At 54.7% G+C, this 25,424-nt stretch overlaps 9 protein-coding genes across 9 annotated transcripts; 3 read left to right on the forward strand and 6 right to left on the reverse strand.

The window, feature by feature from the left end:
• Positions 1-247: 247 nt before the first annotated feature.
• B0I36DRAFT_388214 (uncharacterized protein) lies at positions 248-1,624 on the reverse strand (the record flags this gene model as incomplete). Its single annotated transcript, XM_046161229.1, has 2 exons — positions 248-903; positions 1,033-1,624. 2 exons carry the CDS (start codon positions 1,622-1,624, stop codon positions 692-694), a joined length of 804 nt encoding a protein of 267 aa, XP_046007741.1. The 3' UTR covers positions 248-691.
• A 541-nt stretch (positions 1,625-2,165) lies between these two features.
• On the reverse strand, positions 2,166-3,611 carry B0I36DRAFT_377351 (uncharacterized protein; the record flags this gene model as incomplete). The annotated part of the gene is made up of 2 exons (XM_046160549.1): positions 2,166-3,124; positions 3,200-3,611. The coding sequence occupies 2 exons, from the start codon at positions 3,609-3,611 to the stop codon at positions 2,166-2,168; spliced, it is 1,371 nt and encodes a 456-aa protein (XP_046007742.1).
• Positions 3,612-6,297: 2,686 nt separating this feature from the next.
• B0I36DRAFT_388216 (uncharacterized protein) lies at positions 6,298-7,881 on the reverse strand (the record flags this gene model as incomplete). Its single annotated transcript, XM_046161230.1, has 1 exon — positions 6,298-7,881. The coding sequence occupies one exon, from the start codon at positions 7,879-7,881 to the stop codon at positions 6,298-6,300; it is 1,584 nt and encodes a 527-aa protein (XP_046007743.1).
• A 358-nt stretch (positions 7,882-8,239) lies between these two features.
• B0I36DRAFT_232349 (ankyrin repeat-containing domain protein) lies at positions 8,240-9,341 on the reverse strand (the record flags this gene model as incomplete). The annotated part of the gene is made up of 2 exons (XM_046149149.1): positions 8,240-8,518; positions 8,991-9,341. Coding segments are annotated over 2 exons (630 nt in total), but the record flags the coding sequence as incomplete, so codon positions are not given.
• Positions 9,342-11,221: 1,880 nt separating this feature from the next.
• Positions 11,222-11,551, reverse strand: B0I36DRAFT_354188 (uncharacterized protein; the record flags this gene model as incomplete). The annotated part of the gene is made up of 1 exon (XM_046157277.1): positions 11,222-11,551. One exon carries the CDS (start codon positions 11,549-11,551, stop codon positions 11,222-11,224), a length of 330 nt encoding a protein of 109 aa, XP_046007745.1.
• A 1,429-nt stretch (positions 11,552-12,980) lies between these two features.
• Positions 12,981-14,602, forward strand: B0I36DRAFT_334679 (uncharacterized protein). The gene has a single exon (XM_046155377.1). The coding sequence runs from the start codon at positions 13,074-13,076 to the stop codon at positions 14,544-14,546; it is 1,473 nt and encodes a 490-aa protein (XP_046007746.1). The 5' UTR covers positions 12,981-13,073; the 3' UTR covers positions 14,547-14,602.
• Positions 14,603-15,700: 1,098 nt separating this feature from the next.
• B0I36DRAFT_394115 (uncharacterized protein) lies at positions 15,701-16,314 on the forward strand (the record flags this gene model as incomplete). The annotated part of the gene is made up of 1 exon (XM_046161488.1): positions 15,701-16,314. Exon 1 carries the CDS (start codon positions 15,781-15,783, stop codon positions 16,312-16,314), a length of 534 nt encoding a protein of 177 aa, XP_046007747.1. The 5' UTR covers positions 15,701-15,780.
• Positions 16,315-19,697: 3,383 nt separating this feature from the next.
• Positions 19,698-20,185, forward strand: B0I36DRAFT_388219 (uncharacterized protein; the record flags this gene model as incomplete). Its single annotated transcript, XM_046161231.1, has 1 exon — positions 19,698-20,185. The coding sequence occupies one exon, from the start codon at positions 19,698-19,700 to the stop codon at positions 20,100-20,102; it is 405 nt and encodes a 134-aa protein (XP_046007748.1). The 3' UTR covers positions 20,103-20,185.
• A 2,458-nt stretch (positions 20,186-22,643) lies between these two features.
• B0I36DRAFT_297285 (uncharacterized protein) lies at positions 22,644-24,747 on the reverse strand. Its single transcript, XM_046151919.1, has 4 exons — positions 24,543-24,747; positions 24,037-24,468; positions 23,190-23,966; positions 22,644-23,153 (listed from the first exon to the last, which is right to left on the reverse strand). Exons 1-4 carry the CDS (start codon positions 24,654-24,656, stop codon positions 22,971-22,973), a joined length of 1,506 nt encoding a protein of 501 aa, XP_046007749.1. The 5' UTR covers positions 24,657-24,747; the 3' UTR covers positions 22,644-22,970.
• Between the last annotated feature and the right edge of the window lie 677 nt (positions 24,748-25,424).

Consider the following 25,424-nt stretch of genomic DNA (forward strand, 5'->3'; position numbering starts at 1 on the left):
GAACTATTTTCGAAGACACTTTCGGCGGTGCTAAGCCGGGGCTCTTTTACTGTCGAAAGTCAATGCAATATACCATCATACAGTCGTCCACGGGTCTTCTGCGCGAGAGTCTGAATGCCGGCGCCTCTTCATGTTTATGGAGAGTAGGCTACATGGAGAGAGAATGGGATATGATTTGGTGAGGCGAAAATCTTGCATGTGGCGGATATGCATTCAATAGTCACATCTGGGATGATTGCCCGAAATCCTCGTGTAACGTTTATGATTTGCTAGAACGACAGCCCTTGTGCTATATACCTTGACCAACTACCTGAAAGGCGTCAGGCCATTCTATCACAGCACTAAGGCGGCAAACGCAAGAACAGCCAACAGCGCCAGCACGTACCCTTTGACCTGGCAGTTGAGGGGATACATTTCGCCCTTCTTCCACTTCGCGATGGCGGTCTTTATTCTGTGCTTGAGACAATCCAGCCAGGGCGGCGAGGCGGTGCGCGAGGTGCCTGACCATAGTACTGGGGAGGTCATGGTTGCCGATGGAGCCGTTGGAACCACAGAAGGATAAGAAGGGGACGGATTCCGCAAGCGACTTCCATGCTGGGCATGGGCCTGAACTGTATCATGAGAAAACTGCACGTCTGGAGAGGCGTGACAGATTGTGCCTCCGTTTCTATTGTTGGAGGAGAGCACGGCGCTAGTTCCTGCGGCCTTCAGTCTCCAGTCCCTCTCTGTATTTGGACTTCCTGTTGTTGTCCTTGTTGTCCTCGTCGTCGGGGTCGGGGTCAGATCTGGACCTGGCTGCTCGTCTGTACTTCTCCCGTGCTGCGTAGACCAGGCTGACGCCCAGGCAGTAGACGGACAAGGGGAGGACCACGGGCCAGCTGATGATGGACCTTGGTCTGACAGCTGGCACAGAAGGCTCGTATTGTTAGCTTTGTGCCCAGAGTGGTGGCTTCTTGCGGTCGTCATTCTTTTCCCTCAAAGCAGTGGACTGAGCATGGGCCTGAGCGGGACTGACTTGGCTTCTGCACTTACATGAGGATGGGCATTGTTTACCGGCGGTTTCGCAACCATGAAAAGTCGCGCGCTCTTCCAACTTATCGCCGAGAAAGGTCCACTTGTCCTCGGGGGCACTGCGCGCGACATTGGTGTGAACCGGCTCCAATGTCGACTCGGTTGCCGACGGGGACGCGATATTGGGTGGCTGCCAGCCTGGGCCGTGGACGGGAGGGAAGACGGGAGGGATTTCTGTGCCCGTGGGAACGGGATGTTCGTCGGTCATGGTGGGGACGGCGAGCTGGCGAGCTTCGTGGACCAAGGTTGTGATGGGGAATGCTAGGACATGAGCCGGAGGGTTCCAGGGAGGGATCGTATAGACGACATCCTCAGAGCCTGACATCGACCGGAGTGTGACGGTCAAGTTAGACTCCTCTTGTATAAAGTCCGTCGGTCGTGGGATGGGGGGAACCGCGATGGGCAGCATGTGGCTAGGCGCGGCGACCTCGGACGTTGCCGTTGTGTGCAAGGACGACATGATGCCGCCGGAAGGCACAGCGGCCGTGAGAGGAAGGCTGGGCACCGGCACTATGCCAGAGGCAGTGGTGGCAAGAGTTGTGTTGACGGACATGTCGCAGTGCGAGTGAAGTTGTGACTCGAGCTATTGTTGTCTTGTTTGGTTGGGAGCGGTATCCTAGGCCGATTCGGTGCCAAGTAGGCTGGGAGTCTTGGTATCCGAGGTTATGATGCCTAGAATTGTGTCTCAAGAGATGGCATCGAAGGGTGTCAGGCATAGTTCTTTATGTACATTTCCGTCAGAAGGGCTTTCTCCGCAGGTCAAGCCAGCCAAGCGAGGGCCATGGTTTTGTCTTGTGACGCCTCCAAATACCTATCTCCGTTGCCATCACTGTCCTTCTACCACCGACTGCTTTTGAAATATCTCCATGGCAAGTGGGATACCCCTTTGGCATGCAGGCACACATGGATTAGATCCTCACGTGGTGCAAATGGTACAAACCAGGAAGCAGGTTAAATGTAGCCTCGCTTTGCCATTCATGTCCCAGTACGACTTGGGGAAGCTTTATGTAGGCTGTCCTTCGAGCGTTTCGCATTGACTCATGCTTCCTGCTGGGTATGATGACTCCTCAAAGCCTAGTGCATCACATCGTGCCTCATTCCTTACCATCACCCATTTCTTCATCATCGTCCTCTTCATCATCATCCGCAGCTGCTTCACCGTTCGCATCATCATCATCGTCCTCCTCTTCCGAGCTCGTCCCCGAGCCATCGCTGTCACCGTCACTGCCCGGATCGTAGTCTTCCTCGTCTTCATCCTCATCATCTTGGAGCTGCTGCTCCGCCTCTTTCTGTGCCCGCTCCAGCTCTGTCAGGCCGTCGTCCTCGCCAGCAGCCTCCTCGCCGTTCGCGCCATTTGCGCCTTCCTCTCCCTTCTTGCCCTTGGAGTTCTCAATCAGCTCTCTCTTGGCCTTCCGCTGGTCCGCCATGTTGCGGTCTTGCAGACCGTGGCGTGCAACATAGTCTCCGTTGATACCGCCATAGTCTTCCTGGTCTAGCATGGAAAACTCAATCTCCTCCGTCTCCTCCTCGCCGTCTACTTTCTCGCCCGTGAATATCTCCACAACCATGTTGAATGTCCGCTGTAGGACACTGGTGTAGCTTACGGACGCAATGCGGTCCAGCGGAATAAACATGAGCGGCTTCTTGAAGCCCCAAAGAATGCCGTTCTCCAGGAAGAACAGGTAGCCGTCCTTGGATCCTCGGAACGCCTTGACGTGCACGGCTTGCTCTTTCGGCCGGTGTGGCTGCTTTATCATGCTGTGGAACTTGGCCGGGTCCGCCGCGACAATTTGCACATTGTGTCCCGCTGCTTGTAGGCATTTGTTGATTGCCCAATGGAGGAGCGTGGTGAATGTGTCTGACACAGAGGCCGCTGCTGCCGCGTTCGGGCCGCCTATGGCTCCTGGTTTGGGGGCACCCGCAGGGATCGTGAACATCAGCGGGTCTTCGGGCGCAGGGCTATTTTTCGTAGAAAAGTACGAGTTTCGTGGGAAAAGGATGTAGTTGTGTTGTATCTGGGCCTTTTCCGGCACTGGCAGGTAGAACGCATATTCTGCAGATCAAGACTGTGGTCAGCGCATGCTTTCGTCTCCCCTGCTGCGTGATCACCCAAATAGTGAGACTGTACCTATGTTCTTCCATGCAAATATAGCCCCTGTCACGGGTATCGTGGTGCCTGTCGCCCTGGCATAGATGTGCTGCTTTGTGAAACACAAGTCAAGCTTCTTGCGCTGCGGTATGGATACTGAGATATCCTTGACCTCAAGCAGTGTGCTTTCCGCGGCCACATCTTGCGCTGAAGGGACCTCCAAGGCGCTGCCATTTTTCGTCGGCTCAATGTCGACGCGCCGTCGCTTGAGCGAGGGCTCTGAGCCTGTTGTGGACGACGCAGAGGTTGTCTGGCCGTGTATGAAGCTGGCGACGTCGTCGAAGAGCTGAATCCGCACATCGGAATCGGCAGCGTGCCGGATACCCTCGAGGATGTCAGGACGAGACCGGAAGACCTGAGTCAGCTGCTCCAGGTCGAGCTTTGCGGCCATGGCTGGCGTACTTGGCGACCGAAAGGGTCGCGGAGAAAGTGGTTGTTCGAACTATGCGCCGGTTCTGATCCAGGCAATCGCTTTTCGGGGGGCGAATTGGGCTTAGCCCGAGGATTGTTGGTGGCCAGGAAGCAGTGGCAAGTCCCAGCCTATAATGCCTCGACAAGTGTAGGTGGTGATGCGCTGTTGAAGATGGCGAGTTTGTGTACCTGGGTACAGCGTAGGGAATCCTAGGCGACATGATAAGAGCATTGCCACTCTTGTTTATGTTCGGATTTGGGACCAGCGGGTGTGTTGGAATTGTTGGTTCGGCCTAAAATATGCCTCACCTCGACCTGCGGGCGGGAATGTCCAGAGACTAAATAGAGGCCGTGTGTCAATACAGCTTCGCCTGCCGCAAGCTAAAGGCATTATACTAGCGCAACATTAGCGCAAATGGTGTTCACATGCAGGCAACGGTACTCACGCAATGCTCCTTCCTGTGACCGTGGTTACATTGTGTGCCGACCATGAGGTTTTAAGAGTGCCATACTTCTAACTAAGTAGCGTAGCGAGGAAGTTTATCGGGTAGCTTGAGCAACGCTGCAGTGCCCTCTTAACGTAAGGGCATGGGTTCAAGCTGCTTCCTGCCTAATGCTCGTAGCGCCGACGCCGATGACAAAAGAATATGAGCAATTCACACTCGGCTTGCAAACGTGTCATATGCCGCAGCTAGAAGCCCTATTGAGATGTAATTCGCCATGGCCACCCCACCGCCATTGGCCGTAATGAGGTTCTGCACCGCCATCTCGAATTGGCCAGGGTGTTCCACGTCCAGCCTGTGTCCGCATATACAGAGGCATCCCTGGTTGCGCGCTTCTTCTTCTTAGACGTGGTGTTCTGTGCTCCCGCCCCGCCCTTGCGCTTCCTTGGTACTCGTTGCCCTTGGGGAGATTGTGGTTGGCGTCAGTGAGGGGTAATCTCCTATTCGGCGCCCGGTGGTGCGGTGATGCGCGGGTGAGCCTTTTCCGGAGCCTCTTGGCAAGAGTCGCCAAGGCTAAGCCGCCTTCTTCTTCTCGCATGTTGGTCTTCCTCTGGGTTGGGTGATTATTGCGTGAAGGTCTATCAGTCTCCGCTGCCGTGCGCGAGAATGCCGTCACTTATAGCAAATAAATTTCTCGGGTGTATGTGAACGACGTGTCTTTCCGTGGGAGAACTGCCGGATGCGCGGTTCTGAGTGCAGACGCGGGTTCGCACCACACGTTCATACCTGGCGCAGCCAGTTGCGCCCTATTGTCTTGCCATGTTGCTTATGGCTTTGTCGCTGCGCCATTCTCTTGACAATCACGTGTGTGGCCATTACCTCTGACTCATTGCTTGGTGCGTTTGTGCCTGGTTACATAAGCACGGTAATGCTGGCAGGCCACGCCCTCGGTGTCGTATCCACTCCTGCAACCCACCCCCGGCTATTGGGTCTACCAGCGTCGTTTTAGCTTCGCTCGTGCAGTCGGCGCATTTTGCCGTGATTGGCCAGGCGTGACTTGGAGTTCTGGCTACTGCCGTGGACAAGGTGATCACGTGCCATGTAGACGACATTCAAGCTCCCAGACATACTTGGAATGCTTCGGTGATACTTTGGATGTCTAGCTCACACCGGTTGCTCCTGTTATAGTGCTGGGTATCTCGAAGGGCTGGCCTGGCTTCCTGGTAGTTCGTGTATAGCGATTTCATTCCGGATCCTGCCCATTATCTTGTCGGATTGAACATTAGTATTTGGGCAACACGCAGGGCTGTGTCGTCAGCATTCTTCCGAAGACTTGCGGGATGGTGATTTGGGCCCGGTATGTCGTGGCTGGCCAACCTTTCAGCAGCCGCAACCCTGTTTACTTAGAGCAATATAGTACTGCCGATCCGGTGGATTACTATTCTATCAAATTGAATACTAATAGATCATAGGACGCGATAGTGCTTCTTTGCTCTGTATTATGAAGGTGCATACCGCCATCATCCCGCTTGGTTCGCATGGAGGGGAGTGTAGATAGCGACACGTATGGAGGACAACTTCTCCAAGGGTGGTGTTTATTATCTCAATCTCGCAATTTGCATGTTCACGGGGCGGTGCCCGACAGGCCCATTCGCCTGATGAGAGGTTTCCACCATGGTACTGAAGTGCTGAGACTCGCTATTTTGTCTAATGCGCCGTAACTACGTGCCATAGAGCCGAGCGAGGTGATTTCTTTGTCGCTGTACACGATTTGACATGTTTGTTCCCCAGGCTCAGCACTCCATCTCTGCTCATCAATGCGTGACGGTCAGGGACGCTTGGCTGCCTTGTAAGGCTGCCCCTACCCGTCCCTGCCCGTCGTCTATCATACCCTTCTAGCTGTTGAGAACCTTCCGACAGGAGGGACGCCTACTGTCTTATTCCACCCCGGATTTGAGTCGGTTTTTCAGGGTTCAACAAGCCCCACATATGTAATGCCGATCGTGCATCCCTCGACGTCCCTCTTATTCCCATGTAGGACATGCCATGTCCTACGAACGGTCTGTGCACGCAGCAAATCCATCTCATTCCAGCCCCTTTTCCAAGCGGATTTAAGTCCACTCTTAACCCTAAATTTTCCCAGATTCCTCCCTAGATCGTATACCTCAGCTACGCCTTTGGTAGATTCCTTTTGAAATCAGGCCATTGCCAATCATAGTACAGCTAAGGCAGCCTCACGGATGATTCGACCCGGGCTCCCTCCCACCCCGGCGGCGTATGCACGACACAGGCGGACTTCCTCATACACAGGATATGGCGTTCGCCGAGTCCTAACAGATTGAATCCGCTGGGCTCAACGCCAAACCCATCATCTCCGTCAGGCAGCTCATCGCCCCCAAGCAGCTCAGATCCCTCAGGCAGCATGACCAGGACCCATTCCAATCGTGGCAGCCTGCGATCGTCAAGCATCCCGTCCAGCGCATTTAAATACATCTGTGCGTTTTCAAAGTCCGGCATGGTGATCCAGAACCAGCGCAAGCTAACCGGCAAGTAATCACAAAGGTCCGGCTGCTCGGTTATATCCTGGCCGAGCAGTGCAGCAAGGGGCATACGCAGCGGCTCGAGGCGCGTCCAGTTGTCCCTCAAAGACCCGATCGCGCCTCTGTCGTGTCCTTCGAAGTCGGCATCGGAGACGTTCTCCTGCTCGAACTCGAAACGGCGCAGGTTCCTGGCGTAGTTGTGGAGTACAGTACCGTACTCCGTGAAATCGAACGGTTCGCGCTTCCCTTCGTGCTCACATGCCTCCAGAACCAGGGTGTGGAGATTAGGATAAGCCACAAGCATCTCCCGCACTCCATCGGGTTTAGTAGGGTAGTTATCGTAGAGTCTGAGGCTCTTCGTGTTTGGATGGGAACCTGGGAAGGTATATTTCGTGGGTGGCCAACCAGGTACTGCTTGGTTGGTTTGAATCCCAGTCCTCTCAAGCCGAGAGTTGTTGTGGTCATCGTCGCCCCTATCGGCCTCGTCCTCTTCATCTGCCTCGTTGGCCTCTGAGCTTGTATCCGCGCCTGTGCCGCCCCAGTCCATTCCGGAAAGGTCCAATGTCTGAAGCCCGGGATACAGCACCAGCGGCCGGATGTTCGCTGAGTCGAAATAGACATGGCCGGGGCCAAGGGTTTCAACGAACAAGTACAGAGAACGCAGCTCCGAGAGCGGCACTGGCATTCTCGACATCATATCTCCGCCTGATCCCCCTTCGTGTCGAATGGGGTGACGGTCTCCGCACAACTCAAACAGTCGCGCAAGCATGTCAGGCGTCTCCTGCGGGAACATACCAACGTTCAACTTCTCGACATGAGGCGTCAGAAAAAGTGTCAATGTGAGGCAGGCCGTGTCCAGAAAGTAATAGGGCATGTCCTTGTCGTCCCTATCGGGGTCCAACTCGGGAGGAATCAGGTGTTCCAGCAACGCATCAAGCGCCGGCCAGCAATACTTGTGCCTCACAAGTCCACGGAACTGATCGTGGAGAAGGCTCTTTACGGCTCCGCGCTCATCCCAGAATAAGCCGCCACTATGCCCGTCGATGACGCGTACGTGATCGCCTAGCTCGGGCCGGTTGCACAGTGTCTCGAGGACCTTGCGCGTCGGGAGGTGGAGATGGCAATACAGTAGAGGCTCCGCGATGCGGCGGAACAAACGAGAGACGCGGCTCGCACAAGACAGGCTTCTGATGCTGAGCTGCATGTCGGTCGGAACGAGGTTGCTGAGAATGATCAAGATGATCTCGTCAGGGAGGTGGGGTGGCATTGTGAGTTCGTGAGCTGTGTACGTGCTCGAGATCACGGAAAGATTCAATCTGCGGAGAACAGAACACCATTTATACATTATCCTCATACCCGAGGAACTTGAGCATCGTCTTAAAGCAACCGTGCAATGCAGCCGTCAAATGGGGCTCGTCAAACCAGCGAGAGCTCTACCACAAAGCCACAATATGGGGAGCCAACTACATCGCTAAGCGGTAACTCGATCCCTGAGACTGCGAACGGTTCCCATTGGCTAAACGTGCAAGCATTGCATGAGTGTGAGTGGAGTGTAGGGGGACAGCCAAGTAAAACGATAAGCGGGAACTAAGTGGGTCGATGTCTGACCTGCTACAGTACTGTCTTGCTCCACGCTTCAAGAGCAGCTCCGTCATGCGTCCTTTCATCGACTCAATCACCCAGATCAGGGCAGTCTTCCCCCAGCGACCCGCCACGTTGATATCAGCACCTCGGTCTAACAGGAGCCGCACCAGCTTCGTGCCGTTGTTCCAGGCAGCCCAGTGCAGTATTCTTCGACCGTGATAGTCCTCCGCGTTGATATTGGCCGCTTTGGTAGCGAGATAAGTAGCACTGTCATTCAGCCAGTATTTTCCCGCGAGAAGCAGAGGCGTCCACCGATGAACCTTTGCTTCATTGTCGGCACCGTTCTCGAGCAGCAGCTTCACCAATTCCAAACCTCCCTCGCTGCAGGCTGCATAATGCAGCGCCGTCCATCCGTTGCGGTCGGGCTTGTTGACAATCGCACCGTTTTGCAAAAGCAGCTGCATGATGTCCGTATGACACAAGCTTGCGGGCACGGTCAAGTTGAGCCTCCGACATCGCCCTCGGCGTCGATATCCGTACCAACTCCAAGAGCGCGAGCACCATTTCGGCCTTTCCGGTACTGGCAGCGTACTGTAGACAGCTGACCACGGTGCTCCCAGCCGACTTCTCCTGGGCTTTCTCGTCACACATAGCCTGTACCGCGCCGTCTTGTAGCAGCTCTGTCATCTGCGCAACAATCTTAGGCCCGTCCTCCGTCCTGTCCACCAACAAGCCCACCATCGTGTCATGCTTTCGGAGGACCGCAGCGTGAAGTGGCGGCCACCCGTCCACGTCCTCGGCGTCCACTCGGGCAGCTTTCGCCAGCAACAGCTGCACAATTCCTTCCAGCCCCTCCAGCGACGCGACATGGAGGGGCGTGAAGCTATTCTTGTCTGCCGCATTGACGTCGGCGCCGGCCCCGATGAGCACTTTGGCAACCTCCTCCTGCCCTTCTTGCACCGCCCAATGGAGCGCCGTTCTGCCCTCATTGTTCTTGGCGTTGACGCGAGCCCCCTTCTCCAGGAGCAGCCGTGTCATTGGCACGTGCGCAATGGCCCAGTGAAGAGGAGCGTTTTGGTACGCGTCTAGACCGTTGACATCGGCGCCCCTCTGGAAGAAGCCCCGCACTGCCTCTACGTAGCCCAGGGGCACCGAGAATGTCAGCGGAGTGCTACCTTCGTTGTCCCTTCCGTCAATCTCGGATTTCTCGCTGCTGCCGTCATCCAGAAGCATCTGGATGATATCAACGCATCCGGCCCCTGCGGCGAGGATGAGGGCTCGGTTACGATGCGCGCGCTTCGGGCCAAAAGTGTGGCTGAGAAGGGGGCCAGCTCGGCGTATCCACCTATGGTAGCCCAGTGGAGAGCTGTCCATCCAGAGGAATCCTCTTCAGTGCAGTGAATGGTGTTGGGTGAGTGTCTCTGGTGATAGGACAAAGTTGCCCCTTTCGATGCCTGAGCCGCGACCTCGAGCAGCCGCTCGATAGGAGAGAGACTCTGCGAGAGGAAGGCCCTGAACCTGTCTGACCTGGATCCGCTGTGTCGGCGTCCTAGAAACATTCTCTCGTTCTTATTAACTTTGTTCAGGATGTCGTCGATGGTGCTGACGCTGTTCAACGTCGCCAGCCGAACGCCTGCGGTCATCTCATACCGATCGATAGCGCCTTTCCAGATTTTCGACGTCTCAATTACTCCAGCCGTTATAACAGGGCCGACGAGCCCCGGGGTGCCGGCCATCTTCGTAGACCGAGATCGGTTCGTCATGTGTGGTAGGCCGCTTATCCATAGTGTTCGGTGTTGATTTTGTCCAACAGAGAAACTCCTGGCAGACCCCAAGCGCGTACGCCGCCAGTCAAGACTGGCCCCGCATCCCCCGACCTCCTGAACGGAAGCGTACGCGCCCAGTGATGTGTCCGGGTCACCGCGACGGAAAGCATGGCCGACCCGTTTGCAGGTAAACCTTTCACGTCCTCACCAGCCACCCAGGCTGATTTTCGAATTACCTCGAGACTCACCCAAACAAGCGCCGAGTGACTCGAGTCGAGCGAGAGGAGCTAATCGGATGCCTCACCAATCACCACGCCCCGTCGAAACTATGTGCGGAAGACTTTCACTTGGGATCAAGATGGCCAGATACTTGTGGCGGTTTCGAAGAACGGTGGTGAGAAGCGGACAGTCATCACCGAGGATTGCATCATCGAGGTAGTAGAACTCGTGCATACCTCAAACGGCCATGCAGGATGGGACGCCACATGGAGGGATGTTAATCACTCCTACTACGGCATCATGCGAGCCGACGTGATCTTCCTGCTTAAACTGCGACATTTGCGTATCGAATCCTCGCAAGCGTCCAAAGGGGTCTAACTTGACAAAAGCTAGCCTAGACCGCGCTGGTATAGAGGCTTATGAGCGCTAGAATGGCAACGACCTGCTGAGTCTGGTACATCATGAGGACAGCTTTATGATCGAGGTCTTGCATATGGCGATGCCGTAGGGGCGAACGGGTGGCGAAGAAGATAGTCGGGGGATTTTGATGGGGATTGCGCTGCAGGAGCGGATCTGAACTCGGCGAGGATATTTTGGCTTCTGCGTTCTCTGAGATATCAAATCGAAATATTGGACCCGTTTGTGTCCTCATTGTGCTGCTCCATCTCTTCTCGCGCGCCCTCCATCTGCTCTTTGAGCCACTTGGCATGACTGGAGTGCTCCAAGGGGGTTGTTCCGAATTCTTGGATTTCCACCCTCTTCAACCCTTGCAAAGTGCAAAGGCACTGGATGCCTGCATCATCCTTGAAGGCATTGAATCCTATCTCCTGTATCAGGTCACTGTCAAATTGAAGAGACAAGTGCCGCAGTCGTTTGCACTGTTTCAACAACTGGATACAAGTCGACGTGCTGCGGGAGGGAAGCCTCCTGGGAAGCTGTTCGAGCCCCTGGTCTGAAGATATAACCCAATTATTGGTAGGCTCCAAAATGCTTTCCCAAACTAAGTGCAGCGCTTCGATGTTCTCGCGTCCGATTTGACTAGCTGTAATGAGGAACTTGATAGCGCTTGATAGCGCTTTCGAGGTTATGTAGGCAAAATGTGGTGCGGCGATAGGCGAAGGGCAGCGCTTCTCTGCGTATCTGCTTGTTGACCCGAAGAACCGATGACGCTTTTCTCAATGGGTAGTAGAAGCCGCTGGGGTCCCCTATACCGTGAGGGAAGTCATTGTGTTCGAAATATTCGTCGTCTACCATTGTCCATTCCACTCGAGGCAGCGCGAAGTTGTAGATGGTTTGGCGAATCTCCAAGGGGAAATGGTTCGGAAAGCCAGGGGCAGGGTCAGGGCCAGAGTTTCGAGTTGCGGTCATTAGCTTATGGAGCTAGGGAAAATATGCATCGTCAGCTTGGGGTCAAGTTGCAGCGGTATTGTACGATCACGAACGCGGAGAGGACACTGACCTTCGCCATAGACAGCACGTGCGACGCCTCGGACTCGGAAAAGAGAAAGGCAAGGTCCAGTCCGAACCCGTAGTGAATATCAACAGGAAATCTGTAGGAACCAGGACCGCGATCATGGCCCTTGTCCCCGCGAATTTCGGTCCACTCTCAGCTGTGGATTTCCCCTAAATACTGTCTGCCTACGGTCGACGCCTTGATTGCTTCCAAGCCGAAGGGCAGGTGGCCTTGCCTAAGATAGATGGCCGAGGGAAGTTTTTCACCTACACGTGAAAGGGAGGCTATGAGGGCGAATGAGTCGAGGAACTTTTTTTTGAAGCTGTTCAGGATTCCATAAATCATCATGAGCGTGCCTGTCGAGACTATGTGTTGTGGGTTTTCCTCGAACCGGGTTGATCAGCGAAAGTATTGTCGTGACCATTACAAAGAGCTTGTGGAATTCCTATGAAAGGGTGGTAAGGTTGGTCCCCGTCACGCTTTGAACCATTGTCCACGTTATCATACCATGCTATGTTCATGAATAGAACCTGTCTACATGGTTCTAAGATAAATCACAGAAGTGGTTCATGCTGACGGAGCTGGGACTTGTGGCCCACCGGTCTTACCCGAGCACGAGCCGATAATTCTGTACTTCCCAAAACCGAACAGTTCCCATTCAAGCCAGCTCCCCAAGTTGTGCATTGATCGCTCGGCTGCATGCAATCGACTCGCGAAGTGTATGCATGGGTGGTCGGTAGCAGTGCGTGAGGGGGGATCTTTGACCTCAGTGCAACGCATCGGCCCTAACGATGTCAGATCGGCGAGTGACGGAAGAATTACCCTCGGCACTACGAGCTAACAGATGAAATGGTGTGCCGGCAGGCTGCCGATGAGTGTGTTCTGTCTTGCTCCTGACTGCGCGTTGCATCACTGAGCAGAGGACTCCCAATGCCCAATGTTGAGTGACAAAATTGACAACGAGGCCGGCAGTGGCTCACAGAGATATGCCCCAATTCATCTAGTTCTGTCTCGGGCTAACCTATGTTGGAATGCAACCTGAGGTGCAGGATTGGAGTTACTGGGCGAGCAGCATCGGCTTGGTCAATTCATGTTGCGGTACGACTGCTGGGGACGGTGGCATAATCCTGTGAAGTGGCCAGGTCACGGGTGCGCTTGTCTAATGATCGTGTGATTTACTCGTGCCCGTTGAAGGCTACGGAATTAAGAAGCACAGAGCAGCGGACGCCGTAATAAAGTTGGTCGCAGCCCGCTTTGGGCCGAGATGGCGGGGTTGGGCAGCGCACAAGCCCGGCCACGCCAGCCAATTGGTGTGGTCAAAGCTGCCGTTGCCACTGTTGGCATGGCAACCATTTCAACGACTCCAATTTCCACAGCTGCTCACACATGAGTCGATAACTACACCACAATCGCAACCACAAACCTTCAATCTTCGTCATGTCGGGATTCGCAATCGCGGCCTGGATCTCCGAGACCACAAGAACAAGACCGAGAGAAAGTAGCGACAGCCTGGATTCCTGCGACGACAGTACCAACAGCGACACCCGAAGCGCGAAGCGACGCAAAGGCAACGGAACACTGCGAGTGGACGGGAAGGTCGATGTGAAGAGCACATTACCGAGTCCGACCTCTTCAATGGCGGGGGACGAAGCAAGGACCCCGCGCAAGAGATCTGCAGTCGAATCACTCGGCAGTGGCGAGGATGAGGAGGAGCCAACACCTCGTGGCAAAGTATCATCCGCAGCCCCAGTTCCAGCTCCGACACAGCTACCCCCATCGTTATGGGCGACGGCCCTCAGTCTGCAACAAACGGATTATCCTGCTGCTGGGGCTGGGGCTGCCACACCGAGCTCCTCGTCGGCATCAAGACCAAGCAAACGGTCAAGGAGTCCTGCTAAGAGCACGGCCGACCTGCGCTCCGTCAACATCGAGGTGCGCGACTTCTACAAGCACAGCGCGCCACGCCACGCAAGCGTCGACGCGCTGTTGGCAGATCTCGATAAGGTCGCGGCTGGGGTTAAGGTCGTCCCCGCCATTATTGCGAATGCTGCAGCCAGAGAGGGGGGCAACCCCATGCACAGCTTTCACCAGCACCAGGTGAACAAAGACAAGTACTGTCTTTCAGACGAGCTCGCGATCGACGAGTTTCGTCAGCTGCATCGGATCCTAGCTTCCGCGGCCAGCTGCAGAGAAGAGGCCCAGTCCGAGGCCGCATGGAACGCGCTCGTGCACAGCCCGCTCCTGCACCATGCCGTCGAGTCATCCCAGTGTCCCCAAGTCACGCCTTTCATCGCAACAACCGCCGGCATCATCCCGGCCCTACTTCCGCGCAACATCTACACCGGACACGCCGTGGGCGGCCGGCTCGTCGACTTTTGTATCGCCATCGACGTCGATCGCGACGCCGTCACCGATTTGCTCGCGACGCAAAGTGAGGCCCTCTGTTCACTCAATCAGACCATGTATACGCCATTACGCCAGCGTCCGATCGCCATCGTCGCCGAAACCAAGACTGAAACGGCACCAGAAACGGGCGAGAACCAGCTGGTGATCTGGACCAAGGCCTGGTTGAACCGGCTGCGCATCTTTGGCAATGCGAATCTGACCGACGTGCCGCCGCTGCCGCTGTTGCGTATCAAGGGTCACGAATGGTATCTGCTGCTTGCTTGGGAAGAGGCGCCGTCACCGCGGACCGACGACGACGACGAGAACGAATCTGCACAGCTTGGGGCACGCAAGGAACCCAAGCTTGTTCTCCTGGGAGACCTGCACATCGGGAGCACCCGCTCGATCCTGACCGTCTACCAACTAGTCAACGCGTTAAGGCATCTCACGCGCTGGGCAGATGGGCCGTTTCGAGAGTGGTATCAGCATAGCGTGCTTGGTCGGAACAGCCAAGCACCTGGCTGATTGATTGTGTCGAGCACGCGAAGGATCAAAGCAGATGCACAAAATGGCCAGAGGTTGTCGGCCCCTTCATTGTGTTCCCATGGACACGACGCAAGAGAGATCCGGAACGCCAACTTATACAGGTATTCCGACAACGTCATGTTCCTGGACCCCGATCTTAGGCCGAGCACTTTACTCGCCCGAGACGAGATACTCAGTACTAGGTCGTGATCGAGCAAGATCTAGATTCGAGAACAGCAACAAGAAGGGAAGTCGATGGGCAGGAATTGGCGTATATTCAGGCCTAGGTCCGCGTCGTGGTGTCATGTCAGGGGGAGGAATACTGGCTTGTATGGAGAGACGAGAACTTGTTTATATAAAGGGAAAGCGACACTGTCTATGATGAGCCGTAGCTCGGCAAGCTGTTTCGGCGTGCTGCGCTTCGGGCTTGGCTCCAGCTTCATCATGGTGGTAGCCGGAATACCGTCTTTGAATGGGAGATCATGCTGTTCGCCGCTTTGACAAGTCTCTCGCAAACGCAGACAAAGCAACCGGTTGGTAGTCGCGACAAATGTGCAGGAATCACTTAAAAATCATCCCAAATTCAAAACATGTATGGCGGAAGTCTATATTGCAAATCGACTGATCTGATGAGCAGTGATCACTTTGACCCCATGTGCATCGGATTGCTATGATGACAGCTGGTGGTGGTCTTACATGATCGTTGCCTGTTGCCCATTGCTGAAGTGCTTGCTATTACCCGCGTCCTTTGTACAAGTCAGGACGCATCATCGTCGTAGTCGCACGCGCTTAGCACCGCAATGCTCCTTCAGAGTCGTGAATCAGATGTGGGGATGACCTAGAAGCCGAAGAGCTGCTCAAGATGCAGGGCAAAAATTCTCGTTGGGCAGCTTCCATGAATGCTGATGAGAACAAGCTATATGTACCTTCCCGAACTCCCCTCTTAGACACACATATGGTCCGTTCCTCCGCCCGATATGCCCGACACCCATAACCACCACCACCCGTTGGCATTGGCATCACAGTCGCCGAGCTGTCCGGGACTATCATCTTCGAAGGCACAAGGCCGGGCACTCGCCTACGTTCTCAGCACGGAGCCGGGGCGGTTTCATCGTAGACGTTGGAGACGTCCGCCCAGCTGCATGGGACAGCCTCTTCGTCGCTTTCATCCCGCGTACCGTCCTGGGAGCCATCCACCCCGTCTAAAGACTCAGACCGGACCACAGACACGCGCATGTCGAGGTCGACCACCACCGGCCGCAGCCGCCTTCGCAGCCCCGTCAAGAAAATCTCCGACATGAGCCTCCTCGACAAGCCTTGCGTCGCCATGTCCTGGAGCGAGGCGTCCAGGGCGGACGTCCTCGATGTAGATACTGTCTTGAGGCGCGACCTCGAGGAGATCAGCCAGAGCGACCGGCCCGTGGTGCCGCGAGCAATCGAAGAGGACCTTCGCTCCGTGCTGGGCGACGACTTCTACATCCCCGCGCGGGTGTTTGGCGACCTCGGGCACGACCTGAAAAAGGCAGCCCGCGAGTTTGATACGATCCGGGACATTGTCAAAGAGGCAGACCGCTGCGTCACACGGCGGTGCTGCGAGGCGCAGTGGAACGCCGAGGTTCACTCGCGGTACAAGTCGAACTACTGCAGCGCCAGATACGAGAGATGGAGAGTTCCTACTCAGCCCTCATCAGTCAACATATTGTTGATCAGCCGTGCAGGAACGAGGCGAGACAGTTGGAGGAGAATCCAGCCCCCAAGCGGGAGGTGACTCGCAAGGTCACAATCGAGAGGCTCGAGGCGGGTTACAGGGAGCAGAAAGGCATCATCAGACAGCTGCGAGCTGACCTGCTCGGGCTGCAGCACAGACAAACAGCAGCGGGTGGGCGGGGCGAGTAGTCTGGAAGAACGAGTCGCGATGCTGACCGTGAAAGGCTGCGACGGCGTGAGGATCAGCTTGCTGACATCCAGCGGCAGCTGGATCTTCTGAACGCCAGGGCTCAGGAGACGGACCAGAGGCCCTCCGGGCCAAGCCATTGCATCTTTGTCGACCCGCAGAGCATCTTCTCCGAGATCAACAACGTCCTAGCGTCGATACAGAGCCTACAACGTGCCAGCCGAGCCGTGCGCCGGAGCCGCCTTTGTCCCCGGAGGCAAGGCGCAAGAACGAAACATTCGAGAGGTGCAAGGAAATACTCCGGGCCGAGATTGACGAGAGGCGATTTGCATTCGTGTCCGACTACTTGCGGGCCCTCATCTTCAATACAGACTTGCAAGACAGACAAGTCAGCGCGGGCGAGCAGGCGAAGCTACTCGAAGTCTTGCCGAAATGTAACCACCGCTATCCGATCAGGCGCAAAGATGGCAGAGATGCCAACCACGTCTGCTGTATCAGGACCAATGCCAGAAGCCGTCTCACTAGAAATGCTCCCCGCTGAGCAGTCACGACGGTAGTTTGGCGGTTTCGAGGTGAGACATGCAAATGAAATGCTGGTAACACGTCGCTTCAGGCACGGGGGAGTCGACGAAACAGCGCCCCTTGATTGCCGTCGCGGGGCCAGCTGCACACCCGCCCGTCGTTGGGCCAGCGTCCGATCTGAGATGGCAAATTACCAAGCCTTCTGCGGTAATATCTGTTGTCAGGGGCGCATGAGGCCCCTTGTTACTGTGCACCAATTTATGCGCCTGTAAAGGTGGTCAGTTGATGTAGCACGGCAGTCCATCGATTTGGAAAATCATACATGGAGACTGCCTCTTTTGAAGGGCTACCGCATATGAAACGTAGCTGCGAGCTTGTGAGCAGACTCCTTGGCGACACTGAGAGGGTCTATGCACAAAGAGCTTTTGCCTACAGTCCGCCAATTCACTGAGCCTGGTCGGTGAGACTGTGAAAGTTGACATCAGGTGCCGCAATTTGAAGAATCAGAGACAGAGCGCATTGTGCCGGAGCTGCAGTGGCGGCGGTGTCCGTAGAAGGCTCGGCGCCCAGGCATGTGGCATTTGTGGAGTCTCCGCTGTCATTGCAAGCCTTGCATGAAATCATGATACCTCGATCGGCCTGCTCCCTAATCTGATCGGTGGCACGGGTAGGATGTGCCCTAAGGACTCTTAGGCACCGCGTTGCAGCAGGATTTAGTCTTCTGCCTGTGTGGACCTGCCGTGACTTATTATCTCTGGAAACTTTGTCTTGTCTGCTTGCGACAAGAATGAATTGATTGTTGTGCAGAAGGCGTAATTCTGATTATATGAAGGTGGAGTCGACATTGGATCATGTTTGAACTCGATCTCGTTGTCAAGGCTGCCTTTCAAGTTCCGAGGCCGAGCGAACTTTTTCTCTTGCTCGGAGTGGGTCCCAATGCCGATGCTGTTTATCACAGAATAGCATACGTACAAATTCCAGGAAAAGTCATTGATCCATTCTGGATTCCCTGTACAGTTGTTGTAGTTGACGGCGCATTTAAGGTTTGGGTCGATGGTATGTCCTCAAGCGCCGTGGGGCTATAGTACAAAGCAGAACCACACCATCAGTACTTCTGATGCATGAGTCTTTACGCAAGTACAGGCGGACCACAGATTTTGCTTCAGGTGCATTTTAGCTGCTCGCATGACGATCAATCCGTGCTGCCCCGACTGTTCCCGACGTTTCAAGCTCCGAGAAGCACAACGCACATAAGAAATTCAGTCACTCGGACAAGCGGCCATACGGGTGTCCTTGTGGCCGGTCATTCAAAAGGAGTGGATGTTCGAAGGCTCCAGTGTTTCCGCCATCGTGCCGTTCGTCGTCTTTTTTGTGTCGCTAAAATTATTTCTCTTCGCCTGGTGACGTCTTCCGTCAGGACTGCCATTCTACATCACAACGAGAATGCTCTGCGGCTTTCGTTTATATACTTAAGACTAATAACGACAACTAGTGATGCCTTGGGCCTCTCTTCGCCTTGTCGCTCGGCTGATTAGAGCTTAAGTGGCGTATATTCTAATATTAGCCAAGCGGAGTCCCCTACTCCCGCCCACGACAAGCTAGAACTATTACTTAAATAACATTTGGCTGCATATGTCTGAATCACACCAGTAGTAGGTTTGACCTGGCTGACATTCTGGAGGCACCAGGACTTACGGAACTTATCCGTGGTGGGTTCGTGTTTGGCTAGGGATCGTTGGCTTCTCAAAAAGTCGGCAATTGTGGGCCGAGCTCCTCCACAATGTGTATAGGGTCGAGTACGTCCGTGCGATATGGTCTCTCTGGATGTACACATTCCCGTTTTACCAGAACGTATGTCGGGGTCAAGATTCTATTCCTCAAATTCTAGGCAACCAGTCAAGAACATTCTTGCTGAGCTTGTTTCTCTCCCTGCAAACTCTCTCCTCCCATGTGCACTCAATGTAAGTGCAGCCAAGTGAGATAGCTCCCCGTGATAGTGACATTTTCGACGTTGACTGTGACGTAAACCTCGTTCTCATTTCTGGCCCCTGAAACACAAACAACACAGAAGAGATAGGCGTCGTCGATCTTGCAGAGGTTATGGAGCCACGGAAAGCTACTGCATAATACTGACTCCAAAGCTATTCTGTCTAGATCATTTAGCAAAAATGATGACTGCGGATTGGGTTCGATTTGATCGCAATTCAGTTTGGACTTATGCGTAATTGATGTGCTGTCATTCGTGTTCTTTTGTGGAGGCATGCCGCCCGCGTGCGGCTGCCAGAAGTCTCCGGAGACGGTTGTCTCCGGGCGCATCACAACGAAAGGCTCCTCGGCATTGAATCCCTGGCAGAATCTCGTCAGCACTTGTACAGAACAAGATGCATTCCGCGCAGGCACCAAGATCTGGGCCCCAGGCCCCGCCCTTTTTTCTCCACTTTCTGCGATGGAACCGCACAGATGATGGCGCCTCAAGATTACAGGATGGTAGAGGTGACTCGGCGGTTGTACTGAGCGAAAGCCATTTCATAGACCCATGCGGACAGGATGATCAGAAGCACGAGGACAATAAGCGGCTGGAACCCGCAAACGGAAGTATATGAGTGAACTCTTCCGCCAAAGTCAGTCACGGAAATCAGCTCCTGATCATCGTCCTTGTAAGCATTCTCAAACTTCCTACCACATCACTGCTCCGCTACGTCAGGCCAGAACCTGCTTCTCAATCAAATACGACAATGAAGGCTGTTACCGTTCTCGCATTCATTTCCTCCTCTGTCCTCGCGGCCCCAGCGGCCGAAGATGCTTTCTCCCTCGAAGCTCGTGCCATTCCGTCTGTTGGTCTCGGCCAGCAGATCCAGGCCGACACACAGATCAACGACTGGGTAGTCTGGGAGCACGGCAAAACCGCATGTCCGAATACCCGTGCCATTGCCCACCTCGTCTACAGCCCCTGCGGCATCAAGTTCACGGCTCCAGGCAGCTCCGAGCGCGTCCAATTCTGCTCCTGCATTGGCGGGACAGGTGCGCCGACAGCCCTCTGCGATGCGAACGGAAAAAAGATCCGCGACTGCAAGACCAAGAACGACAAGATCAACTGCCACAACGGCGTCCACGACATTGTCCAGCACCGCTACTGCTGAGTAGCGTATACACCGGGGTTAAAGAGGCTTATAGGGCGGCGGTAACCACATTCACACCCTACCATCGAGAAAGGGGACATGGGATCTATAGTATATATGTTGCAAAGCCATTCCAGAGAGCTCTAGAGTAGGAAATACTTGGCCCCGACTCCACACCTCGAAGTCGTAGGGTTGACAAACACCCTAACCGTGTTGATGGCGCTAAGGTTTGGGGACGGCCTGTGAACCGAGGTTAGCAGATTTTGTATTAAGCCTGAATGACGAATCATATAACGTAAATGCATAGCGAGTGGGCCAGCATAGCGAGTGGGCCACCCCCACCACATCTCGAGAATCAAAACCTCGTCAGCAAAACCAAAACGTCTTGAATTGATATAAACTAATCGCTATCTTCGAGTTCAGACCCTAGAGTAACTATTTGGCAAGTTCTCGCATTATGGCCAGTCATCCCGCAGGTACCACAGCGGCGCTGCGTTGGCGTAGTGCCGCCTGCATGACCTCGATTTTCTTGCGTTTCCTGTGTTATTTGAGTGTTCACCTCTCTCTGGGCTATAAGGTCCTGTCCCTCGCCTAGAGTCATGCTCTGGCCTTTCCGGAGACGTGTTTTCTTAGCTCTCCGGCGCTTACTAAGTACTGCATTCTCGTCTTCAAGCATCTTCATCCTTGCCTCCATTAGGGCGAACCGGTGCATGATCCCCTTTGCTCCCTTCGTGAACTGCTCAACTGCTTCAATAATTGACGTTGGAGAGCTTCCCTGCTGACGAGAGATCCGACGTTTGATGAAATTAGACTGTGAACGGGCTTCCATAGCGGTGGTGGGCGTTCGGGAAGTCCATGGCTCCGGTGACGTCCGAGGCGTCCTCGAGGGTGTTGGCGTCTTGAACTTCACATCGAGCTTGGATAAAACGGCTTCAGGGTCATAGGGTACAAGTCCCGCCCCTCTGAAGCCTCCCTGGATGTTTTTTTCCGTCATTGTCTGCTGGAATGCCGCTAAAAACGAGGGGAGGAAGTCCTCCTTGCTGATATGCGTTGTACCCGCCTTCATCTTAAGCTCAATTTGCCGACCGTATGCTTTCTTCAGCGGACCAAAACAGCCAACATCGAGAGGCTGGAGTATATGAGACGAGTGAGGAGGCATACAGAGCGTAATAATGTTGTTGTCCTTACAGTAGGGCTCGAATTCGACCGAGTGGTGACTTTCGTGGCCGTCGAGGACGAGGAGGCGATAACCGCCTTTTGTTCGCGACTTTGTGTGCTGATCGAAATGTCGAATCCAATCTAGACCAATTTCGTTTGTAGTCCAGCCGTTTGCGGATGTTACGATTCTCCAGTCGCGAGGAATCGCGTTATCTTGGTACCAGGTCGAGAGGTGATATTTGCCGGCAAATACTACGAACGGCGGGACGTAGAATCCAGTCGCGCTAACGCCCTGGATTACCGTAACCCATTCCCGATTACCTGGTTGCTTCATCTTAACGTTCGACCGTATTTGCGCGTTTGTAACGACCATCCCGGTCGCGATAACGCCCATCTGAAAGCCTGTCTCGTCGAAGTTGTAGATATCGGAGTCCGCTACGCCGTTTTTCGCGACTACGTTCCGCACAAGCCGAAACCACGCGTTTATCGCGTCGGGATCCTCGCATTGGGCTCTCTTGTAGTCGTACTTGCGAAAGAAACGCGTCTGGAGCTGTGGTTGTCGCTTAACGAAGTTTGACGCCCATCGTGGACCGACGCGTGGCGCAGCCCGCTTATCGAGCAGTCGATTCGCCATTTCTCCAACCTCACTTAGCCGAGGAGGATATGCTCGCGCATCCAAGTCGAGAATATAGTCGACAATCGTCTGCTCCTCTAGCTCTGTTAATTTCATCGAATTTGGTAGGCTATCGCGTCGAGAAGGCGTCCCCTTATAGCGGCGGGTAAGCGTTGTTCGAGAGACGTTGTAGATTGCAGCTGCGCGGCGTATAGAAAGGGAAGGATCACGGTCCATAGCTTGAAGAGCGAGATTCAATTGGTTATCTTTAGAAGGGGTCTCCATGGCTGGTTGTTGAGTAAGATGTGTTAGAAGATGGAATTCTAGTGAAGTGATGGAGGTGGCCCACTCGCTATGCTGGCCCACTCGCTATGCATTTACGTTATGCTTTTTTCAGGAACTCGACTTGTCTGTCTAGCCTTGGGAACGGCGAAAATGGTTCATTAGATTGGGGCAACTCAAGTGGGGTGCGCATGGTCATACATGCGTAGTGCCGGCCACGCGAAAGTGCCCAGCGTTCTGCTTTCATTACTACAGCACATACTGGCGTCAATTTGGTGTATGATATCCCCCATAGTTGACTACTCCGCGTGCCACCTCCTTCTTTTGCGAGAAGCGCTGGCATGCGGGCATTGTCTTTTCTCTCGTTACAAAGCCGTTGTTTCCGCTAGATTATGAAGAACATCATATTTACAGCCACGGGCAATGGGTATCGTGGCCCCTGACAAAAGCTTCGAAAGCTCGTTACTCCAGACACATGCTAAATCTCAATGTGCATGCGAACTTGGACTTCTGCGGTAACCGCGCGTAGTGGTGAGTCATTCCATACGAAGCCAACCTACGAGGGCTTGCTGAATGTACCTGGTAGGGTACTAAGCACAACGTGGTAGAAGGTCTCTTGTCATGAAGAAAAGCAAGCACCACACATTTGGGGGACAGAAGATGCTGGTCGTGCTGGCATCGTTTGGCGCCCGAATTCCTGCATCTGTATGTTTCCAGTGGCTTGCACGACCTTTGCCAAAATTGAGGTACATGTGTCATTATCATTGCCCCAACAATTTCATCATTTCTTTCCATTGTCTTCCTGCATTGCGTCATCCCTTGTAGTGATTTCTCCCTCAGCCTGGCCGACAGTAATTTGCCGGGAAGTTGCCCCTGACACCCCCAATCTCGCCCTGCCACCAGTCCTGGTCCGTCGCTGTCTTCTTGACAATCTTGATCCGGTCGCCCTCCTGGAACGACAGGTCGCCGGAACCCTGGCTGGCGTAGTCGTACAGAGCTACCACGTATTCCGCTGGGGGCGGCGACGGCGGCGCTGCCCTTGGTTTCGCAGGTGGCGGCGGTGGCGGTTTCTTCTTTGCAGCAGCAGCAGCTGCTGTCGCTATTGATGATGACGGTGGGCTTAGCGGGCTGGTGATGCTGCTGCTGCCGTTGTGGCTTGTGCTGGAGTGGCTTGAGGGGGTGCGGCCGAAGTAGTCCCCTCCATATGAATTTGTGCGGGCCGCGGCTGGGGACAGTGTGTCTGCTGAGGACAATGCGGATGAAGGAGATGTCCCCACTGCAGCGGCCTGGCCCAGGTGGGAGGCTGTTGTAAAGTCAGTGGCCATACCCGCGGAAAAGCTTGGCTTGCTGGTGATATCCGGCCTGGGGCTGATTGCCGTCGTTGAGGGGATGCGGTTGGGCCGTGTGGTGCTGTTGCTCGGGATGAGGCCTAGTGATGATGCTCTGCGCCCACTGTTGTTGTCGTCTTCTGAAGAGGGATTGTAGGCTGGCGCCACTGGCCGCCTATTTGTGGGTGTGAGTGCTGTCGAGTCTGTCCCGCCTGGTCTTGCTGTCATGCGAGCCCTCCTGCCCGCCACAACGCAGCCCAGGGCCTCGATCTGCGTTTTGATGGGATCGTGATCTGACGTCCACATCTCCACATTTTCCATGCCCGGAGGCGGGAGGGGGGAATGGAAGTCCTCACAGTAGGTGTGAAGAGTGGTGTAGTATAAACCCAGGAGCCTGTTCTGTATGACAACAAGAGTCGCCAGCATAGGCGGAAGCATGTTGAAAGCTGCAGCAATCATGGGCGGCAGGATTTCCTTGAGGAGTGAGTCGACTTCGTGGAAGGCCTGGTGCTCACGTCAGTCTCACGATGGCCGGGTCGCTGAGAGCAATAATCATTTTGCGCAGGATACTGACGTCTGACCTTGGCCCAAGCTCCGCCTCGGCTTTTGCGAGACTCTTGTCGTCCTTTGGCGTACGAGATGGCTTGCGTTGTAGTTTTGTCACGTCTGTCTGCACATTCTCGTAGTCGAGGCGCAGCTTCTCCCGTTTCTTGATGGTCTTGCGCACAGGCGATATGTAGTCCCTGGCCGCCGACACGGGCTTGACGACCTTGTCGTCCACAACCTCGATTTCCTCAAGCAAATCAGTCTTCAGCTCGTCGTACGCCTCCCTAAGCCGGAGTGTGCGCTCGAGCAGCAGCTCTGGTGTTGCGTTGTGCGGCTTCGCCGTCTCGTCGGCAGCACCCACGATAGGATCATACAGGCTCTCAAGCTCTGTCACAATGCCCAGCTGGGCGTGTGCCAGTGAAATCCATGCTGCTCGCCACGAGCCTACTTGCTCCACAAGCTAAAGATTGAAAAGCATCGAACCATTAGTGAGGCTAATATGTGGTTGGCGAGAGACCGAGGAGTGAGTCGTACCCTAGTGAGTAGCTGCTCAGCATCGTCATAGTCCTTGAGCAGCACGGCTGTTTTTGCATTGTCGCCAGGATCCTTCTGTATCATGCGCCCAATCGAGCGCTGCATCGACTGCATCTTGGGAGGATTGAAGGGAAACACAAGACGATTTTGACGCTTTGAACTCAATTGAGATGCTGTCTCGCTCTACGAGAGAACAGAACCGCCGAGAGGGCCAAAACAGCAGAAATTATTCAATCGGTGCTGGCTGCAGGTCGTCAAAGAAATCATGTTTCGAGTAGGTGTTGCCCCACGCACGGTTGCTTATGAGCTGGGATCTGGGACAGAGACCACGCAATCACGAAGACGCATTAGCCGGCAGGGGACTGCTAGCTCGACGGGGCGGGTTGCAAGGTTGGTGCTTGTCAGAATCGCGCGTGGCGGTGCCTGGCCTGGATGTGTGGTTGTGAGGGGGCGGAAGCTTTGGAGAGGCGGGTGCGGAGGAGGACAGCCGACTGCCTGGGCGTACTACGCAGTATGGTGGCTGTTGAGCGATGCAGGGATCGATGACTCCCAGCAGCGAGTCCACAGGATCGGCTTGCCTGCTTTGCTGCCTGCGCGGTGGCCGGCGAGCGAGCCAAGAAGTTCATGGCATCACACAAGCCGGGCGTGATTTCCCACAGCACCTCACCATGACTTAGGTACGCTACTTATACGTATTGAGAGCATGCGCAAGATACGCAACTAGCCGAAGATTGCTTGCTTGGCATCCGTCCGGAAGCTATTTCAAGCAGTTAGGGAGCGCTAAAATGCTCCTTCGCAGCCCAGAAGGTCCCACATGTGGCCTCTTGAACATCTACGTAGCAGCAGCTAACAACTTCCTGCTTGGATGGCTTCAGAAGTCGA

The sequence above is a fragment of the Microdochium trichocladiopsis genome (genome assembly GCF_020744255.1).
Source record: "Microdochium trichocladiopsis strain MPI-CAGE-CH-0230 chromosome Unknown B0I36scaffold_10, whole genome shotgun sequence".
Classification (NCBI taxonomy): domain Eukaryota; kingdom Fungi; phylum Ascomycota; class Sordariomycetes; order Xylariales; family Microdochiaceae; genus Microdochium; species Microdochium trichocladiopsis.